The following is a 20,595-nucleotide window of genomic DNA, read 5'->3' on the forward strand; positions in this document are numbered from 1 at the left end:
TGACCCTGAGATCAAGAGTCACATGCTCTACCGACTGAGCCAGCCACGCACCCCTAAAGTAAAAAAAATTTAACATAGTAATTCTTTAAAAACAATTTTTTTAAGTTTATTTATTTCTTTTGAGAGAGACAGAGACAGCCCGAGGTGGAGAAGGGCAGAGAGAGAGAGAGAGAGAGAGAATCCCAAGCAGCCTCCTTGCTGCCAGCCTAGAGCCTGACTTGGGTTTGAACTCTCCAAACCATGAGATCATGACCTGAGTCAAAACCAAGAATCAGACGCTTAACTGACTGAGCCACCCAGGCGCCCCTAACACTGTAATTCTCCACAGTACCTTTTTAGTGATTTTCGGAGTCCCCAGGAACTTTAAAAAAATTTTTTTCAAATTCCGTTCCCACCTTGTGTTCCACACTGATGATGCAGAGACAGACTGCTTGGGATTCTTTCTCTTTCCCTCTGTCTCTGCCCCTCCCCTGCTCTCTCTCCTCTCTCTCTCAAAAGAAATAAATAAACTTAAAATTTTTTCTCATCAACTACCAATCATAGGACAAGTGAGTGCTTCCTAGTCCCACCCTTTCTGGACCCTGACCCCTCTATGGGCTCTGTGTTGTACTTTGTGCCCCTAACATGCAGTCCTCCTTACAAGATGTATGCTTCATTAGGTGCCTCTTTTGTGTGTGTCTGTCAAGTGTTGTGCTAAGTAAGGCTGTCGGATAAAATATTGTACTTCCCACGCAGTATTTGGGACATACTTACAAAATTACTTATTGTTCATCTGAAATTCACATTTAACTGGCTGTCCTATACTTTTATTTACTAAATCTAGCAACCTGGTGTTGAAGTACGCCCCAACTTTGTGGGGAGATATTTTCCTCATTTTATAGATAAGGAAATTAAAAAATGTTAAGTGATTTGCTCACAGTCGCATTGTTGGTAAATGGTAGAGCCACTTACTATCCCCTTTTGGCTTTAAAGCCTGCTTTGTTCCACGTCTCCTGTTCTGGCCCTCAACCTTTGAAGTTGCGTAAATGCATTTTCAGGATCAACAGCTCACTCTGATGCTGTTTGCTCTTCTCGGTGTGAATTATATGGCCTGAGCCAGAATTATGTGGCCAGAATAATGTGGCCCTGGGGCAGAAGGCTAGACTCATTTAGAATGGGTGCTTGCTTTAAATCTACCTGCGAATGGGCTCTTGGAAATGGCCCTTAGATTCTGAAATGGAAATTAAAACTTTAGTGTAAATAAAAGGACAATGCAATTTCATTATGAACCTCAAAGCCTGGGAGTTAGTAACGTTCTCTTTCCTTTTAGTGCCAGAAGGATCCCCAGTTGGTTGATAAGATAATGCAGGACCTGGATGCCAATAAGGACAACGAAGTGGATTTTAATGAATTCGTGGTCATGGTGGCAGCTCTGACAGTTGCTTGTAACGATTACTTTGTGGAACAACTGAAGAAGAAAGGAAAGTAAAGATAAGTAGTAAGCTGACCTAAGGGCAGAAATCTATCCATAGTTATTTGCTTCCTGTTCATCTGCAGTCTTCAGACCTATAGTTATACTAATGCCATTAATAGAAATAATATACATATAACTAATTGCTAGCATTATTAAATGGTGTGTACCTGAATATATTGATTTAAATGTTCCAAATCTTATAGGCCCTGCTCGAAATCTTCCTGTCCCATTAAGGACGTTGTATGCCTTTTTGTGTCTGTCAAAGAGCAAGCGTCACAAAATTTCACCACTTCCAAGTGAGACGAAAGCTTAGCACACTTCTAAGAGACACTTCTCACCCTGAAATTGTATCTGGAACTTCTTATCCCATGAATGAAAAGAGGTGGCTCTCCCACGCTCTGGTGATTCTGCTTCACACGGAAGAAGCTGCGCAGGTCTGTAAGCAGAAAGGCTGATAAACAGAAGGGCTGGCTTTGTCAGTGAGATAGGTCAGGAGAGGGCGCCATATTCAGAGCTAGGTATTCAAGCCACAAGAGCTGAAGCCAGCAGCTCTTGAAGGCTGGTGTATAAGTACCTTCCTTTGCTCCTTGGGTCCCCTAATTCTGGGGCACGTATTTTACACCACTTCCCAGGGCTTGCCCTGGGGCTAAGCTTTAGTTGCCTGCCCTGGGAGGCTGGCTTGATATCACACCTTCTCTGGCCTACCTCCTTTTCTTTGTCTCACCACACACGCCCACCCTGTGTCTCTGCCCCTCTCAAATAGCTGACTCGCATGCAAATCCTTGACTCACCATCTGCCCGGGGCAACCTAGACTGTGGCAGATCCCTCGGAGAATTTTAGAAAGAAAATGGTGGGTTGTGCATGGAAACACTTACCCTGGCTGCTGTTTGAAGAAAGGGCTATAGAGAGGGCCAGTGTGGAAGAGAGAGACTAGTTAGGAGGCCGTTCTTTGTTCTGAGTGAGAGACGATGGTGTCCCAGGCCAGGATTCGAGCAATGGAGATCAACTTGTTAAGTGTTTTGGATGTGGGAGTGGTAGGACGTGCCAATGGACTGGTGAGGAAGGGTCAGAAAAGAGAGCACCGCAGGGCAATAGAGCACTCACTGCTCTTGCCCATCCTATGAATGTTCTCCCTTTCTTCCGTGTATTAGGGCCCTGATTTGTGTGGGCTAGTAATCAATGTGCCCAGCTAAAAAAGCTGTATTTCCCAGTCTCCCTTGCAGCTGAGGTGGAGCTTGTAACACAGTTCTGGACAATGGGACTCAAGCAGAAGTCTCCTGGGAATTTTGCTATTTCCATACAGGTTCTATACCTTCACCTTGTTAATTCGTTCCTTGTCTTTCCGTTGGAATGTAGATGTGAGGCTGGAAGTGAGGCTGCCAGCTTGCAACCATGAGGATAGTGAAGAAAAAGATAGAAGGAGTTGGGACATTGTGGTCATTGAGGAGGCACGGCACAGCCCTGGTCTGCCTGTCTCTGGTCCTCCTATTGTGTGAAAAAAGAATGACTCTTCTCTGGTTAAGCCGAATTCTGTACATGGAGCCAAACATAGTCTCTAATGTTTAGATTTTTGGTCAAGCAAATGATGCGATTTACTAAATGGGAAAGACTGAGAGAGGAACAGCTTTAGTGTGGGGACATTGGGGAGAATAGCTCCATTTATTTATTTATTTTTATTTTATTTTACTTATTTTATTTTTTTCAATATATGAAATTTATTGTCAAATTGGTTTCCATACAACACCCAGTGCTCATCCCAAAAGGTGCCCTCCTCAATACCCATCACCCACCCTCCCCTCCCTCCCACCCAAATAGCTCTATTTAAAATGCCTACTGGACATCTAAGTGGAGATATTACATGGGCAGTTGGATAGATGATCCAGTCCAGAGCTCAGGGTAAGGAGTGGAATTAGAGATCCACATTTGGAAGTCATTAGCATCTAGACGATATTAAGCCATGGGCCTAGAGATCACTTAGGATGAGAATGTAGGGAGGGAAGAAGAAATATCCAACAGTTAGCTGTCAGGAAAAAGAGAAACCAGCAAATCATACAGCAGAGGCATGGCCAGGAAGACAGAAGGAAAACCAAGAGAGTATGGTGCCTCAGAAGAATGGAGAAGAAAGTATTTGAAGAAGGAAAGAGGGCAAATCCACTGAGAGGAGAAGTTAAGATGACAGTGGAGAACTAGCCATTACATTTGCCATGGTAGAGATGATCGAAGACATCAATGACCCTGGTGAGAGTGATTTTGCTTGCAAAAGTATCTATGTCCCAGTCTGGCAGACAGTAGACACTCAAGAAATATTTGTTAAGTAAATGAAAGAAACTGCCAACTGGTGATTTTCTAGTGCTAGGACCTGTCATTATTTTTTCTTTAAATAGAAAAATAGTTGGGGCGCCTGGGTGGCCCAGTCGGTTAAACATCCTACTCTTGATTTTGGCTCAGGTCATGATCTCACAGTTTGTGAGATCGAGCCCCAGGTCAGACTCTGCACAAATAGCAAGGACCCCTTGCTTGGGATTCTCACTCTCCCTCTCTCTGCCCCTCCCCCACTGGCACGCATGCATGTGTGCGTGCTCTCTCTCTCTCTCTCTCAAAAATAAATAAACATTAAAAAACAAATAAATAGAAGGGGTGTCCAGGTCCTCAGTCAGTTAAGCCTCCAACTTTGAGCTCAGGTCATGGTCTCACGGTTTGTGGGTTCAAGCCCCTCATTGGGCTTTGCACTGACGATGTGGAGCCTGCTTGGGATTTTCTCTTTCTCCTTTTTTTCTCTGTACCTCCCCTACTTGGTCCCTCTCTCTTTCAAAATAAATAAATAAACTTAAAAAAAAGAATAATGTTTTTGTCTCTCACAAACCAGTTCTGAGCAGACAGGACAGGGAGAATTTAGATGTCAGAGCATTCAAGAGAAGAAATGTACACTCTTAGTATTGGCTCCTGTCTCTCAAAAGGCTGGGGAAAAATGAGAAGGAAAAAAGTGAACCACATATTTCAGAGGGGCTCAGATTTTGTTCTTAGAAGATGGTACACTACTTACGCAAGAGAAGGTCTGAATATTTCTCAGGGGCTTTTAAACATTTCATTTTAATTTGGTTCGAAGTTTACAATCCTAAGATGGGTCACCAAAACATGAAAAGTAAATCCAAACTTTTCCTCACATCCAATTCAAGAAAGGACGTTCTCAACATAGAGGAATAAATGAAGAAACAATGTTCATTTCATGCTCTTTCTAAAAATCGATTAAAAATGAGGAAAAGCAATTTATGTGTCAAATTAGATTTCAAGTGCATAAGATTACTTGATGCAGCAAAAGCTCTTTCCTAGTGAAGGCCAAGGTGGGCTTTCTCTTGTGTGTGTGTTAGGTATGTGCAGTACATTTGTAGGAGGCAAAACTGATCATTTCTGCTGCCTGTAGGCACTGGCTTTTGCATTTGTGGCCGTTTAAATCAACTTTAAACAATATTCCAGGGTTGTCTCTGCATTAGTACATTCTCATGTTTAACATTTACCCAGTGTGGTTATTAGAAGACAAGGCTTATGGGAGACAGTAGCCTAGGTCTCTTTGGGGCCCTGAGTTTGAGATGTGGCCAGCAATACAAATAGCTAGAAAGCAAACAAACAAACAAACAAAACAACCAAAAGTAAAACAAAAACAAAAAACAAAAAAACGTACAAAATACCCCAAAACCTTAAGTTTTAATTTAAAACAGTTTCTTTTTCCCCCAAGAAAAGGCTTTCCAGAGGCAGACACCTGAAGTTGAGTCTTTGATAAAACAAAGAAATGGGAGAGTTAATTACAGGAAAAGAATTTGAGGGGTGCCTGGGTGGCTTAGTCCAATGAGTGCCCGACTTTAGCTCAGGTCATGATCTCACGAGCCCCACATTGGGCTCACGGCTGTCATTGCAGAGCCTGCTTCAGATCCTATGTCCCCCTCTCTCTCTGCCCCTCCTCTGCTCATAATCTTGCTCTCAACAATGAATAAACATTAAAAAAGAGAATTTGGGTGAAGTCCTGCAGGGTTGAAGAGGGCAATGCAAGTGGTCTGGTGCCCCCTAGCATGTAGGGGTGGGAAAATAGGAGATGGGGCTGGAGAGGTAGACAGGACTCAGGATGGGAAAGGGCCTTTGGTGCTAATTTGAGAAATTTGAAATTCATCTCATCTATCTATTTATCGATCTTTTTTTTTAAGTCCAAGTTTAGTGTAGTAATGGTTTCAGTAGTAGAATTTACTGATTCATCACTTACATATAACACCCAGGGTTCATCCAAACAAGTGCCCTCCTTAATATCCATCACCTGTTTAACCCATCCCCCCACCTCCCGCAACCCTGTTTGTTCTCTGTATTTAAGAGTCTCTTATGGTTTGCCCTGAAAATTATCTTGACTCTCATGGGAAACCATTCCACAGTTTTATGCATATTTTTCTAATTTAAAGCCATTTGTTTGTTTCTCAATACTCCCCTAAATTTTTTAAATCTTTGAAGCAGTGAATTTTGAACCCTAAGTTGACATTACATTCACCTGAGATATTATTAAAAATATATATGAGTAAGCTCCACCTCCCACAAAGATTCTGATTCAATTGGTCTGGAGATGGGGCCCAGGCATCAGCATTTTTTAAAGAGCATCAGTTGATTCTAAATGCAAACAGGGTTGAAAATCACTGCTTTTATGATGCCTCACTTAATCAGATCAACATCTGGCTGGGAAGTGTCTAGGACAGCAGCTGTTCCAACTTTAATGTGTAGGTGAATCACCTAGGGATCTGATTCAGCTTTAGAATGTCTGGGCTGGAGCCTGAAATTGTGCATTTCTGACAAAGTCACAGGTGATGCTGATGGTGCTGATAGAAATGGTCTAGACTCTAGGGGGGAAGAGAAAAGAGTGAAGTGTCATTTTGAAAGCAAGCACCTGTCACATAGTTCTTTCTGGGGCGTATTCCCTTTGGAAGAATATAAGACCACACAGGCATTGGGCTCAGAGAGGGCCTGGGAGAAGAGAAGAGAGGTGGGAGAAACCAGGACAGAATATTCTCTAGGGCCCTGGGGAATAAGGGGGGGGGGGGGGGGGGGGGAAGGGTGCTACCTCAGGTCAAAGGTCTTGGGCAAGTTATTTAACTTGTTTTAGTCTCATTTTTCTGGCAAGTCTCAACTTGAGTGACTCATCTGCCTCAGAATCAACTCAAGGCATTTTGAACATTGGGATTCCCAGACCCTCCAGCAGTCCTGGTGGATCAGAAGGGGATGGGGTGGGGAGAGCGGCATCCGCATTGATAGCAAGCCCTCTAGATGATTATTACGCACCCTTGAGTGCAAGACCTCGATCTCTGATGGTAAAATAAGATAGCAAGTGCCCAACACACAGTAAGTACCCAGTACTAAGTGATTGTGTGAAGATGAAAATGGTGGTAAGGGTGACAGGATGAACATCTCTGGTCCAGCTTAGAGTCTGCAGCCCATGGGTTTTATCCAACCTACTACCCTCTCAAGTTGGTGTCTGCCAGATGCCTGCTGTGGGAAAAGGCTATTTCCCCCCCTTGACTTCTCCAGCTCTCTCAGAGAGCTTCCTTTCTTTTTTAAAACTTTTTTTTAAATGTTTATTTTTAAGAGAGAGACAGAAGGAGATAGAACATGAGCAGAGGCGGGACAGAGAGAGAGAGGGAGGCACAGAATCCGAAGCGGCTCCAGGCTCTGAGCTGTCGGCACAGAGCCTGATACGGGGCTCGAACTCATGAGCTGTGAGATCATGACCTGAGCTGAAGTCAGACGCTCAACCGACTGAGCCACCCAGGTGCCCCGAGAGTTTCCTTCCAAGAGGTGGACTGCTATGCAGTCATTATGTTTTCGAAGAACATTTATTTTGATGGAGCTGTCTACTCTCGGATACCAACATTAATAGTTGATATCGTTTTCAATTGGATCTTTAAAAGTAGTGCTTCAGCATGAGTTTTTAAGGTTTAAAGTTTCTGTTTCTATAGCTAGGGCACAGGGGTGAAAAGCACCTGGCTCTGGGGGTCCCACACATACCAGGTTGGGCCACTAGCCGCTGACAAAATGCAAAGTCAGAGTCACAAGCGGTGGAGAAACAAGAGAGGAATTAATTTCAATGAGGCCAACACTGGGAAGTCAAGGGAGTAGCTTCTCAAAGGCTGTCTCCAAAGTGCTGAAAATACTTTCCAGTTTATATAAGGAGAATGTGGGACAGGGGTTGGTGGGTACATGCCGGTGGGCAGTGAAGGTGAAACCAATCATTGTCTTGGGGGTTGGCAAGCCGGCATGGTTTTACTGGCTGAGAGCAGTCCTTAATAAGAGAATAATTATAAGAGAACTTAATAAGATAATCAGAGAACTTAATTAGAAAGTTTGAGGTCAAAATGAAAGTCGTTAAAGCCCTCTTTCATTTCTACTTGCTATTTTTCATTTTCTTTATCCCAATCCGGAAAAGAAGGGCTCCCTTACAAAGGGAAGGTCTGAGATGGGATGGAAAGCAACAGCTGCCTGGAAACCACTTCCCTTCTTAGCTTTTTGTTTTCAAGAGCCCGAGCCACTGAGGCAATTATGTGAGGTGCCTGCAAGGAAAATACATGTCAAGAGAAAGGAATTATCCCTAAGGAAAGGATTTCCTCTGAGACTAAAAGAAGACTTCCTGAGCTCAGGAGGAAAGGGAGAGGTTTGTGGTTTCCGAGGAGTGCAAGCCTCACAGTGTTCACGTGACCTCTCTCTAGGGGTCTCTTCTAATATCTAACCTTGTCTCAGCATCCCCATCTTTGATATTTATCACTCCTGGAGGTGGGTGATCAGCTAAGTATGCACTCTGGGTTTCTACCGTCTCTTCTGAGTCTTCTAATGTGTTCTCCAACTTTCCTTTGGAATATAACATCTGTTGTCTTGAGACCTCAACCAGAATTCTAACTGGGTACATGTACCTTGAAAAAAGACTGGAAGGAAGCCCACTAAAGTGTTCACCATGATGGTGGCATTATAGGCAATTTTAATATTTTCTTTGTACTTCTGGGGAACCTAGGCGGCTCAGTTAAGGGTCAGACTTCTGCTCAGGTCATGATCTCATGGTTTGTGGGTTCGAATCCCTCATTGGGCTCTCTGCTTTGAGTACAGAGCCTGCTTCAGATCCTCTGTCCCTGTCTCTCTGCCATTACCCCCCACTCTCTGTCTCAAAAAAAAGTCCTTAGAAATATTTTCTTTGTACTTTCGTCTAATTGCTGGTGTTTTAACAATGAACAAAAATCAGAAAACAGTGCTTCGTTATTTATTTGTATTAGAGAATTCCTGCTATTCTAGTTTTACATATCTGTATTCCTCCCGTACTGCCGGCTTACTAAAATGTCTTTTTCTCTGAGACCACTTCCTCAGCTACGCTGTGCTCTTGTAACATTCTGCTCTGTACTATCTTACTTTCCTCCCTCCCTCCCTCCCTCCCTCCCTCCCTCCCTCCCTCCCTTCCTTCCTTCCAAGTGTTTTATTTTGAGAGAGAGAGAGAGCAAGCTGGGGAGCACAGAGGGAAGGGGACAGAGAATCCCAGGCAAGCTCCTCGCTGTCAGCACAGAGCCCCAGGCAGGGCTCGAATCCGCGAACCCACGAGATCATGACCTGAGCCAAAACCAAGAGTCAGACTCTCAACCGACTGAGCCACCCAGGACCCCAGCCTTACTTTTCTTTCTAACCCTAGGACCTGTCACAGCACCAACCAATCAGAGAAGTTAAGCACATGCTTTTTTTAGTGAATCTGTCTTGAGAATGCCTAGGATTTCCTTTATTCACTTCATCACCATTAGAAAGCTTTCTGCTGGACAGTTACATTGCCAACCAAATAATAGAGCCATCTGCCCCTTTGTTGACCGAGAGCCAGTTACCATGTGCTGGTCCCTGGAGTTCCACAGGGATAAATAAGAACTGATTTTTTTAAAGGGATTTTTGGCAAAAACCTATCAACAGTTCCCAAATGGTAGTAATTTGGTCATCACATATTATCGAGTACTATCAAAGAAAGTTAAGGTCCAAGAACACTTTAAAACCCCTGATATCCACTTAAGCAGTTTCACTTTTAGAGGCTCTCTCTTCATACGTTAACATGTGCTTACAACCTTGGGAAATGAATACATTTTGCAAATCACATGAGGGCATTGGTATTGACCACAGATGCATCTGACAGTCCATTTATTAGCGTGTAGTGAAAACTTTTTTTTTGGGGGGGGGGGAGATCATTTAAAAACAAACAAAAAACATCCCAGAATTTAAAAAGGGGGGTGGGTGCTGATTACTTCCTACTCCTCCCTCCCTACTCTCTCTCCCCAATCCTGATGGCCACTGACCCATCACTTTTGCCTTTTCTAGCATGTCATATAAATGGAATCATACACTATATAGCGTTTGAGTGGCTTTCTGCACTTAGCAGAACACATTTAAGATTCATGGTTTTGTCTCTATCAGTAATTTGTTCTTTTTTATTGTTGAATAGTCTTTTTCGTTACAGAATGTACCACAATTTCTTTATTCACCAGTTGAAGGACGTGTGGACTATTTACAGATTTTTGTATGGACATAAATTTTCCTATCTCCTGTACCTAAAAGGGGCTTGCTGGGAAGTTTGGTATTATAGATCTCTTTTCTTAAAGATTTTATTTTTAAGTAATGTCTACACCCAGTGTGGGACTTGAACTCACAACCCTGCAGTCAAGAGTCACACGCTCCACTGACTGAGCCTGCCAGGTGCCCCTGGGATTATAGATTTTTTATTTTTAGCCTTTCTAATAGGTGTGAAGTGATATCTCACTGTCACTTTACTTTTTAAAAAAAATAATTTTAAAAAATATTTATTTATTTTGAGAGAGACTGTGCACGTGAGCATGAGCAGGGGAGGGGCAGAGAGAGAAAGAGAGAGAGAGAATCCCACACAGGCTCACTGCTGCAGCATGGGGCTCAAACCCACAAACTGTGAGATCATGACCTGAGCCAAAACCAAGAGTTGCACCCTTAACCAACTGAGCCACCCAGGCACCCCTCACAGTGGTTTTAATTTGTATTTTGCCACTGACTAATGATATTAAGTACTTTTTATATATTTGTTTGCCAATCTATATGTCTTCTTTGGTGAAGTGTCTTTTCAAATCTTTGGCCCATTAAAAAAAGTTGGTTGCTTATGTTTTTATTCTTGAATTCTGGGACTTCTTTACATGGTCTAGATTCTAAGACCTTTGTCAAAATCGTGTGAATATTTTTGTGTGAATATTTCTCCCTTTCCTTTCTCTTAACATTATCTTCCCCTGGGCAGAAAATTTTAATTTTTAAAGAAGCCAAGTTTATCATTTTTAAAAAATGGATCATGCTTTTGATACTGTATCCAAATAGTCTTTGCCTAACGCAGTGGTTTTTGAATGGAAAACAACCCTCCTGCCCCAAATATTTGGCAAGGTTAATTCCTAAAAGTGGAATAGATTTTTTGTGTGTCGAAGATATTTATATTTAAATTTCTTATTTATGGTCTCGAATTTCCGTCCAAAACCTCTGTGCCAACTTATACTCCCAACATCTTCATGTGAGCCTTTTCTCTGTACCTTCAGCAACATTGCATACTATCCATAACTTTATTTTTTGTCAGAAGAATAGGCTTTTTATTTTGTGCTTTAAATTTTGTGACTGTTTTGGAGTTTCTTTTTATGTTTTTTTTCCCCCCTTGAAATGCACATCTCCCTTCAGTTGGCATTAGAAGTTGATTCCACTGCTAAGACTTCTTCCCACAGTGCTTTTCTTCCCTGGGATCTGCCTAACTTGGAAGGAACATGCCTGCCTACCTTCCATGAAAGGCTGTGCATCTTGAGTGTAACGGGATGCTACTTCTCTCTTCAATGCAGAGTGGAAATAGTCACCGGAAGCAACATAAACTACAGTCAGTGTGCCCAATTTAGATGTTTCAGTAATCAGCAAGAAACATACTACACAGCCATTGGCTGGATTTCAAGGGCCTGTGTGGGCCTGTGATGTCAGGAAGTTCCTGAGTGCTCATCAAGGGCTAAAGAAAGTGGAAAATGTCTTTGAAAAGCATGACTCTCTGGAGGGGGTCTGCCTGGAATAGTACTGGCTGTCTCAGGCTACGCCTAGCACTTGGGGGCTTCGGAGCAAGCAGCTCTCCCTGATAAATTGCAGAGGGGGCAGCGAGGAAGTATCGGCAGCTTGTCAGCACTGCGGTATGAAGAGCAAGTGTGAAATGGATTCGCTGATTTTACCTTGAAATTCACAACTGCCACAAAAACACCTTTTGCCATTTCTCCTTACGGAAGTAATACAAGTTTATTTTCGGGGGGCAGGGGGGATATGAACATTTTCTTTTTTAAAAAAATGCCATTATCACATGTAAAAACTTCTTTTAAGCTTATTTTTTTTTAAATTAATCTCATGACCCCGAGATCAAGAGTCAGACGCTCTTCTGACTAAGCCAGCCAGGCACCGCGTCACCCCTGAAAACTATTCTGTAGTAACATCTAATACTCCACTCAAAATCACATGTTCACAATTGTTTCAAAATACCTCTTCTTGTACTTTGTTTGAATTAGAAACCAAACAAGAACCACAAGTTACATTGGGTTGAGTCTCTTAAGTCTGCTCACTCCTCAGCAGCCCCCTCTCATTTTCCCCCCTCTGCCCATGTTGCTGAAACCAGGAGGTCCTGGGGAAAGCCCCACATTCTGGATTTGTCTCTTTGCTTCCTCGTAGTTTTATTTAATTGGTTCCTCTATGGCTACATTTCCATTCGGTGAAAGTGAGCTTGGGAGCCTTGATGAGAGTCCAGTTGGACCGTCATTGAAAGCATTTCGCTGGTGGGGCTGTGGAATCCACATGGTGCCAGGTGCCGTGTAAAGCCTGGTTGCCCGCTTTCAGAGCCCAGCTGGCCTGGGCCACACCGTCCAGATGGTGGCTGGAGGGCAGTGCCGTGACACATGCAAAGTGCTCTCCCACTCGTGGTGGTTCCTCTTCCAGGCTCTGAGTGCCTCACTCAGCAGTGCAGAACCAGACTTTGCTTTGAGATGGGGGTGTGGTTTCCTTATCCAGCTCACAAAGCCAGCATAGCCCCATCAGAGGCAAGCTGTTTTCTACGGCCTGGCGATTCAGTGTGTGCGGACCAGCAGGGGCAGCAACAGCCGCTGAAAGCTTACTGGAAATGCAGAAATTCTTACCCTAGAATGACTGAAGCAGAACATATGTTAAAATTTTTTTTTTCTGTTGAAGTAAAGTGCACATAATCTTTGCCACGTTTACCATTCTATTTTATGTCTTATTTTACGTAATCTCTACCCCCACCATGGGGTTCGAACTCACGACCCGGAAATCAAGAGTCACGTGCTCTTCTGACTGAGCCAGCCAGGCGCCCCTCAAGACGTGCATTTTAATGATATTCTCAGGTGATAAGCATGCACTTCAAAATTTGAGAAGTGCTGGCCTAGAGGGCCCCAGATAAGCTAGGAATGGATGAGAGAGATGATAGCCCTTTAAGACTGCATGTTTGAAGAAAAGAAGAAGAGAGGGAGAGAGGTGATGGTGTTTTTTATAACCTAATCTCAGAGGTGGCATACCATCACATTTGCCACGTCCTACCTTCACACACTAACCCTGTGACTGTGTGGGCAGGGATTATACATGGGTGTGAACACCAGGGGGTGGGGCCATCTTGTAGACTCACCAACACAGCAGTACCCATCACCCAGGCTTCTGTCTTGTTGAGAAGGGAGGGGGACTTGCCGCTGGGAACAGCGGAACCCTGACGTCCCCCATCCTATTCCAGGAGCATCAGGTTTGGCTTATTGTGTCCAGGCTCTTAGCTCGCTCTCCTGGCATCCCGACTCCGTCCCCCTTGTGCTTCCGTTGCATTGGCGTAATTTGTTCTCAACTTCCCATTTCCCACAAGTGCTGCTGTTCTTTAAGGTTATAGGTTTCCTTTTATTTTATTTATTTCTTTTGAGAGAGTGAGTAGGGAAGAGGCAGAGGGAGGGAGGGAGAGAGAATCCCAAGCAGGCTCCACACTGTCAGCGGAAGAGCCCCACGTGGGGCTTAGTCTCACCCACCGTGAGATCATGACCTGGGCTGAAATCCGGAGTCAGACGCTTAACCAACTGAGCCACCCCGGTGCCCCTAGGTTTCCTTTTAATTAACTCATTCAGACATATACTGCTTGTCATAGGAGGAACTTAATGGCTAACAGTAATAAATCATGTAATATAAGATTATATAAAAACATACAGGTACTATACTTTGAAAGTTCTGCAGACAGTTCCATTCAGAATATGGAATTGTGATAGCTAGGCTATAGAGGGAAGCCTCAAGGTCAAAGGTCACTAGGGGTAGCAGGAGATGACGTAGGCAGGACAGTGGAGACGTGTGTTCTTTTCGAAAAGAGCGGTAAATAAAATTCACCTGGTGTCCTACCCTGCCATGCTAGCCTAGTTGCAGATATTAGAGTGATAGAATGATCCCATCTGGTGGGTGACAAGTTCAGAGCTGGCGATTCATTGCCACGAGGGTGGGTAGTCCTGGCTGCCAAGGAGAAACCAATAATACTCCAGGAAGACGCATTTATGTTTGTTCCACCAGAAAGGAAATACAAAACAGTTCAATTTTCTCCAACATTTAGGTAATGTGTTTGGGGGGCAAGGTGACAGTGATAGTTCATCAGGGGAGCTGGGAAGGACCGAGGGAGTGAGCGGGACTGAAAGTTAGCCCTCGCTCCACTGTCTGCTCTGCTGGGGAGCTGCCACAGGACCTGCAAGAAAGGTCAGGAGACCTGGGGCTGAAGAGACGCTCCAGGGAGAACTAGGTGTGAAACTTAACACCCACCTGTGTGGATATGGGTGGAACAGGCTAAGTGGCAGAGATGGAAAAAGGACAGAGTGGTCCTAGAGCAAGAGAAAGATGAGACAGCAGAGGAGAGCTGGACGACAGGGGTGCTGGAGAGAGAGCGAGCTGATGAAACCAGATTGAATGGGGCGCCTGGGTGGCTCAGTCAGTTAAACGTCCGATTTCGGCTCAGGTCATGATCTCACAGTTCATGGGTTCGACCCCTGCATCGGGCTCTATGCTGACAGCTTAGAGCCTGGAGCCTGCTTCGGATTCTGTGTCTCCCTCGCTCTCTGCCCCTCCCCTGCTCATGTTGTGTCTCTCTCTTTCTCTCAACAATAAATAAACATTAAAAAAAAAATTTTTTTTTAAGAAACCAGATTGAAATTCTCTTCTTAAGATTCGTAACAGTTTCCAGATCAAGGTGGTAGAGTCAGCTTTCCAAAATGGAAAGGAAAAGATTCCCCCTGAAGAGTTGCAAAGCAATCTGGTTTAGGATTTTGTTTTCTTAGAAATTTCCAAGGTAAATACAAGAAATTTCCATGGTAGGTATTCTCTCTACCAGCTTCCTTGTTGTTGTTCCTCTGAATGTTCTGCTATTGCCTTCCATGTGTGTAAGTTAAGATAGTGTCTAAATACTCAATGGCTTGGGCAACTGCCCTGATTCATTGTGTTTGTGATTCTCTAGACACGTGTGGATTGAAGACTTTCCTGCTTTCTTCTTATACTAATAGCAGGAAGAATGAGACGTTAGGACCCAAAGCAAAGATGCCGACCCACAAGAAGTGAAATGTGCAGATAGTGTCTTTGTCCAGAGAGCCCCAAAGCAACTGGTGTTTGAGTCTCTGAGGACCTTTCACGTTCTGGGTGAGATTATTCTAAAGCCTATGCTCCTCATCCTGGCTTCCAAAGCCCCTGTGATGATCTTGCTCCTTAGTTTCCTCTCTACCCTCCCTTCACATCATGTTCCCCTGGGCTCTGGTCATCTGGCCCCTTTCTGGGGCTGAGGGGACAGTCAGGGATGCCAAGCTGTGCTCTCCCTCTGCTCAGACCCTTGTGTGGTTGGCTCCTTCTCATCCTTCTCATCTCTGTTCAGATGTCACCTCCTCAGTGAGGCTGTTCTGATCTCTTCTCCGAAGGACCCTCTACCAAACCCTCTTGGCCCTATTCCTTGTTTTATCTTCATTGCACTTCTAGTATCAGAAATTGGTTTATGTGATTGATCATGAATTTCTGCTATGGACTGAACGTCTGTGTGCCCCCCAAATTCATATGTTGAAGCCCTACTTCCCAGTGTGATGGCATTGGGAGGTGGGGCCTTTGGGGGGTAGTTAGGTCGTGAAGGTAGAGCTCTCATGATGGGATTTGTGCCCTTATAAGAAGACACAAGAGAGAAATGATCTCTCTCTCTCTCTCTCTGCTGAGGACACAGCAAGAAGGCGTCTGTCCGTAAACCAGAAAGAGGGCTCTCACTAGAACTCAACCATGCTGCAACCCTAATCTTGGACTTACAGCTTGCAGAACTGAGAAATAAATGTCTCTTGTTTAAGCCCCCCTGTCTATGGTGTTTATTAGAGCAGCCTGACTAAGAGGCTCTGTCTTCACCCGACTGTGAGAGGTCCAGGAAAAGAGACCTGAGTTGGCCTTGTTTCCTGCTCTTTTCGTCAGCATCTAGAACGATGCACATAGCACCTAGTACATGCTCAAAATGATTTACTGAAAGCATTGTGAATGGTGAAGAGTTCCAAGTCTCAGTCAGGCTGCCCCTTCATCCCCTTTACATTTAAATCCCTCCTGGTCACAAGTTAGGCCTCCCCGATCCCTCTCAACCAGTCTTTGTTACCAAGTCGTTCACCTCAAAGGTTCAGTCGAGTTAATGACCTTTCTGATGGTGGCTTAGGCTCTTGAAGGAAACCGTTGGAAAATTATAAAAGAAAATCAGAAGAGCATTTGGAGAAGGAAGTTGCGAGATAAGTATTTGAATTTTAACATACCAAATGACAGGTGTACAAAGGGGGGATATAGGGAGGTGAGGACTGACCATTTGTTATGGTCGGGCCTTGTCCCTATGTTAGCCCCCTGCTGTGACGCTGCACCCACGCTGTGAAGTGAGAATTTGTACTATTTTACAGAGAAGCAAACTGAGGCTCAAAACAGTAATACAAATTCGTCAGGATCGTATGTAGCTAATGTGCAGAAGTCTGGCTTTGGGCTGATGTCCGGCTGACTCCAAGCCTGTGTGTGTTTGTTTCCCCCTTCCCACACCCTTGCCCTCTCTGGTCTAAGGACAGGGCAGGGAAGATGGGGTGCCGACATGACACAGGTATTACAAGACCCCTGGGAAACCAGACTGAACGCCCCAGTGCTCTCACCATCTATGTTGATTTCAAATACCCTTTACAATTACCTGAGTCAGAACCGCCTCCTCGGTTTGGAAACAAAGGGTCTAATTCACTGTCATTTTTACACAATAGAGACCTCCACAAATTATAGCTTTTGGGTCTTTCAGCCACAAAGGAAACAGGGACTGTAACTGGGCCATCAATAATCCCCCCTGTGCAGAGGAGGCGGACGTATAAGCAACAGAAGGTGCCTGAGATTTCACAACTCGATTGCTTCCTGAGTAATCTTTACTTGGCTGAGTTAAATGTAAGTGTTGTCGTGCCCGTGGCTTCAGAGCCCATTTTGAAAATGAGAAAATGCATCTTCAGGGTGGGAGAGAGAGTCCTTTGTCCCTCCTGTCTTATTTTATGGCATAACAACAGAGGCTCTACAGAGTAGCTGGGGCGGGAACGGGAGCCACTTCTAGCGGCCGCTTTCTTTCTGAGATAGCGAACTGTCCAAGCCACATGCAGCTTCCAGTTCCCCTTCTAAAATGCTAGAGGATGAGCTATGGCAGGGCAGATGCAGCTCAGGTTCTGTTAAAATCAAGAGCTCTTTGCATGTCCATGTGGGGCTCTCTGGTCTGCAAACTCCCAGTGTCACTCACCAGGTCAGAAGCCGTTTAGCTCGCTCCTGCTCCCGTGTCACCTTCCCTAATAGAGTCTGAGCCACGGTAGGAGGCCACCTTGTTGATGGACACCCTAGAGAGAAAATTACAGGGCCACGAATGTGGAATGAAAGCTCCTAGCTAGACAATGCTCCCAACACAAGGAAGTTTGGTCTTTGAATTGTATATTCACCCCAGCTTTTTACGTGTCAGGGAGAAAACAGATGCATGTTGCACTTTTTTGCTGAAGAAAGATCTTGAGTGGGGCCTGTGGGTGTGTATGCCCACTTTGCCTGGAAACTTCTTCACTAATACAGGGAAATATGCCAGTCCCCTTCTACGAAAGGAAGGGGGTGCAATTAATAGAAGGCACCAGAAACAGAGGAAAGGAAAAGAAGAAGATATGTATATGCCTTAATGTGAAGAGGCAAATGGGGATAAAAACAGCTTGCGCGTCAGCACCCTGAGATTCTGCTGCCACCTGTTGCTGGCCTGCTTTCCCTAGAGCATTGCAAGGCACTGGTGGCAAACACATCTTCTATTTCCGCCCAGAGTCATTTTTCCTTGGTAAATCAGAGAAGTCTGAAAGCTAGAGAAGACCCAGCAATCTCCCCATCTAGCGTTTCCTAAATTCTCCTGTAGAGCAGAGTCATTTGTGAGGTCCGCCCTGGACTCTGCCAGCATTTCTGGACCACTGGCTGGGCTCTGTCTGTTGAGCAAGCTCCCTTCTCATTCCTCAGCTTCCACGGGTCTCGTGACCTGCCTAGTGCAAGTCTGAATTTTACAAAGGAGGAAGCTGAGGTCCACAGAAGTGACACACCCCAAGGCACAGCAGAGCGGGGACTGAGCTCAGCTCTGAAGCACATTAAAACTTAATCTCACTTAATTTCCATAGTAAGTAGGCACAGATCTCACAGTGTGGACTTCAGGGCTACGGAGTTGCAGATTTCCGTTGTTTACAGCAGGAGGCAGTTTGGATCAACGCCCCTCCCTGTTCAGTCTGCAGCAAGAAATTCTTTACCAAGCTCCTAACAGAAAACAACTCTGAAAATTCCTGATTAGTACGTCAGCTGAGGTGACTTGAACTTTATCTTTAGCTCATAACTCTATTGAACATAACAGATCTCTGTTCTATTGATCACTGTGTCTGACTCACCGCTGATACATTTTTTTAATGTTTATTTATATTTGAGACAGAGAGAGACAGAGCATGAATGGGGGAGGGGCAGAGAGAGAGGGAGACACAGAATCCGAAGCAGGCTCTAGGCTCCGAGCTGTCAGCACAGAGCCCGATGCGGGGCTCGAACCGATGCAGGGCTCGAACTCATGAACCGTGAGGTCATGACCTGAGCCAAAGTCAGATGCTTAACCGACTGAGCCACCCGGGTGCCCCTCACCACTGATATTTTTGAGCAATTGTCTGAAGTATGCTTGAAGTGAAGGGGGGGCGGAATCTAGGGAGAACAGAGTTTGTGGTCCTACAATATCCTGGCATGCTACCCGTCTGGGGAATGCTTTAGGAGTCCACTAGAGGAGATATTTTTTAAAAAATACAGTGTGGCAGGCTTTTTGTGGAAATTGATACCCAAGTTATTTCAGGGGCAGCTTTGAGAGCTGGACAGGGATGTGTAAAGTTCAGAGCTTCCTTTCCTGAAGCTGTCAGCAGGCAAATGACTGAGATCTGCACACTTACAGAAATCATAAAAAAGCAGAGTAAGTCTGATTTATCTTTAAAGGGGCCTCTTTGGGGCGCCTGGGTGGCGCAGTCGGTTAAGCGTCCGACTTCAGCCAGGTCACGATCTCGTGGTCCGTGAGTTCGAGCCCCGCGTCGGGCTCTGGGCTGATGGCTCAGAGCCTGGAGCCTGTTTCTGATTCTGTGTCTCCCTCTCTCTCTGCCCCTCCCCCGTTCGTGCTTTGTCTCTCTCTGTCCCAAAAATAAATAAACGTTGAAAAAAAATTTTTAAAAAAATAAATAAATAAAAAATAAAGGGGCCTCTTTGGGTCCCTTCAGTGATGATTTGTGATCTGTGATGGAGAATCAGTTGTAGACTCAGTTATATTAATGTGTTTTCTGCCTAAGATGTTAGTTTAAAATCTTTCTTTCTCTTCCTTCCTTCCTTCCTTCCTTCCTTCCTTTCTTTTGGTACAAACCTATAGTTTCTGCATTTATCCTTAGTAGAGTCAAAAGAATCCCCAAATTTACAGAACTTAAATTGATGTTAACTTATATTTTTGCACATAGATAATATTCCATTTGTGGACTTGAAGTGAGGTCAAGAGGCTGTTCAGAAGTCAGAAGGAGTGGGTTTGAAACCTATGAACTCACTGGTTGCACATAAAGAGTAAGACAAGAGAGACAAGCAAATCCCCAATTTACAGGGTACTTGTGCTTTTTGCGGAGACAGTGGCATTTCATGAGGAGTGATTTGTGCGAGGCTGGAAAGCCCTCCAAACCCACACGGATGCCTTAAACTCAAAGTAATTTATTCCCTTTATGGTTACGTACTCTGAGCTCCTCCTTGGCAATTCCATTAACTCCTGAGAGAGGAACACAGTCCTTAGCTACACTGTGTCTGTTTCTCAGGCAGAGAAGGAGTAGAGGCAGGGACCAGCATGGGTTGAAGTCTGTTTTGTACCTGGAAGAGATATAAAGTTTCCAGCATATTACCTCTCAGTAGGTCCTCTCAACAACTCAGAGAAGTAGGTGGGATTAGCACCCCTTTACAGATTATCCCCAGACACAGGAAGGTGAATAAATTGCCCTGAGTTGCACAGCTAGAAGGTGGCGTTGTTTTAGTTAGCTGAGCTTAAACAAAACACATTTAGTTCTCACTGTTTTGGAGTTTGGGAAGGCCAAGATCACGGTGGTAGCAGATTTGGTTCCTGACGTGGGCCTACTTCCTTGTTCATAAACAGCTGTCTTCTGTCTCCTCCCAGGTCCAGGGGGAGAGAAAGCATGCTCTGGTCTCTCTTCCTCTTATAAGGACACGAATCCGTCATACAGACCCCACCCTCGTGACCTCATGTAACTAATCACCACCCAAAGGCCCCACCTGTAAATACCATCACATTGGGGAGTAGGGCTTCAACATAGTAATTTGGGGGGGGATAAAAACCTTTTATTCATAGCAGGTGTCCTTACTTCCAGCCCCCTCGTGTGGTTCAACCATGGCATGGATGAAGCAGTGCTGTAGAAAGGACGAGATGGGTAGGGAATCTGAGAACACGAGTTTTGCAATAGGAAGGCCACCAGCTGTGGGAGCCTGATCCCCAGGGGCGAGGTGCAGTCGTGAGAACAAAGAA

At 44.7% G+C, this 20,595-nt stretch overlaps 1 protein-coding gene across 20 annotated transcripts in view; it reads left to right on the forward strand.

Moving 5' to 3' along the window:
- S100Z (S100 calcium binding protein Z) overlaps positions 1–20,595 on the forward strand; it is a 73,978-nt gene that overhangs the window by 44,305 nt on the left and 9,078 nt on the right. For 11 of the 20 annotated variants that reach the window (XM_047847538.1, XM_047847776.1, XM_047848061.1 and 8 more), the window contains 2 exons: positions 1,310–1,464; positions 11,330–13,486. In XM_047847538.1, coding sequence (XP_047703494.1) covers positions 1,310–1,464; positions 11,330–11,456 — 282 coding nt within the window. In that variant the 3' untranslated portion in view covers positions 11,457–13,486. Of the gene's footprint in view, positions 1–1,309; positions 3,693–11,329; positions 13,487–14,991; positions 15,833–20,595 lie in introns of those variants that run through there. The other 9 variants (XR_007149896.1, XR_007149924.1, XR_007149889.1 and 6 more) reach the window with 8 other exon arrangements.

Source organism: Prionailurus viverrinus, chromosome A1 (assembly GCF_022837055.1).
Source record: "Prionailurus viverrinus isolate Anna chromosome A1, UM_Priviv_1.0, whole genome shotgun sequence".
Classification (NCBI taxonomy): Eukaryota; Metazoa; Chordata; class Mammalia; order Carnivora; family Felidae; genus Prionailurus; species Prionailurus viverrinus.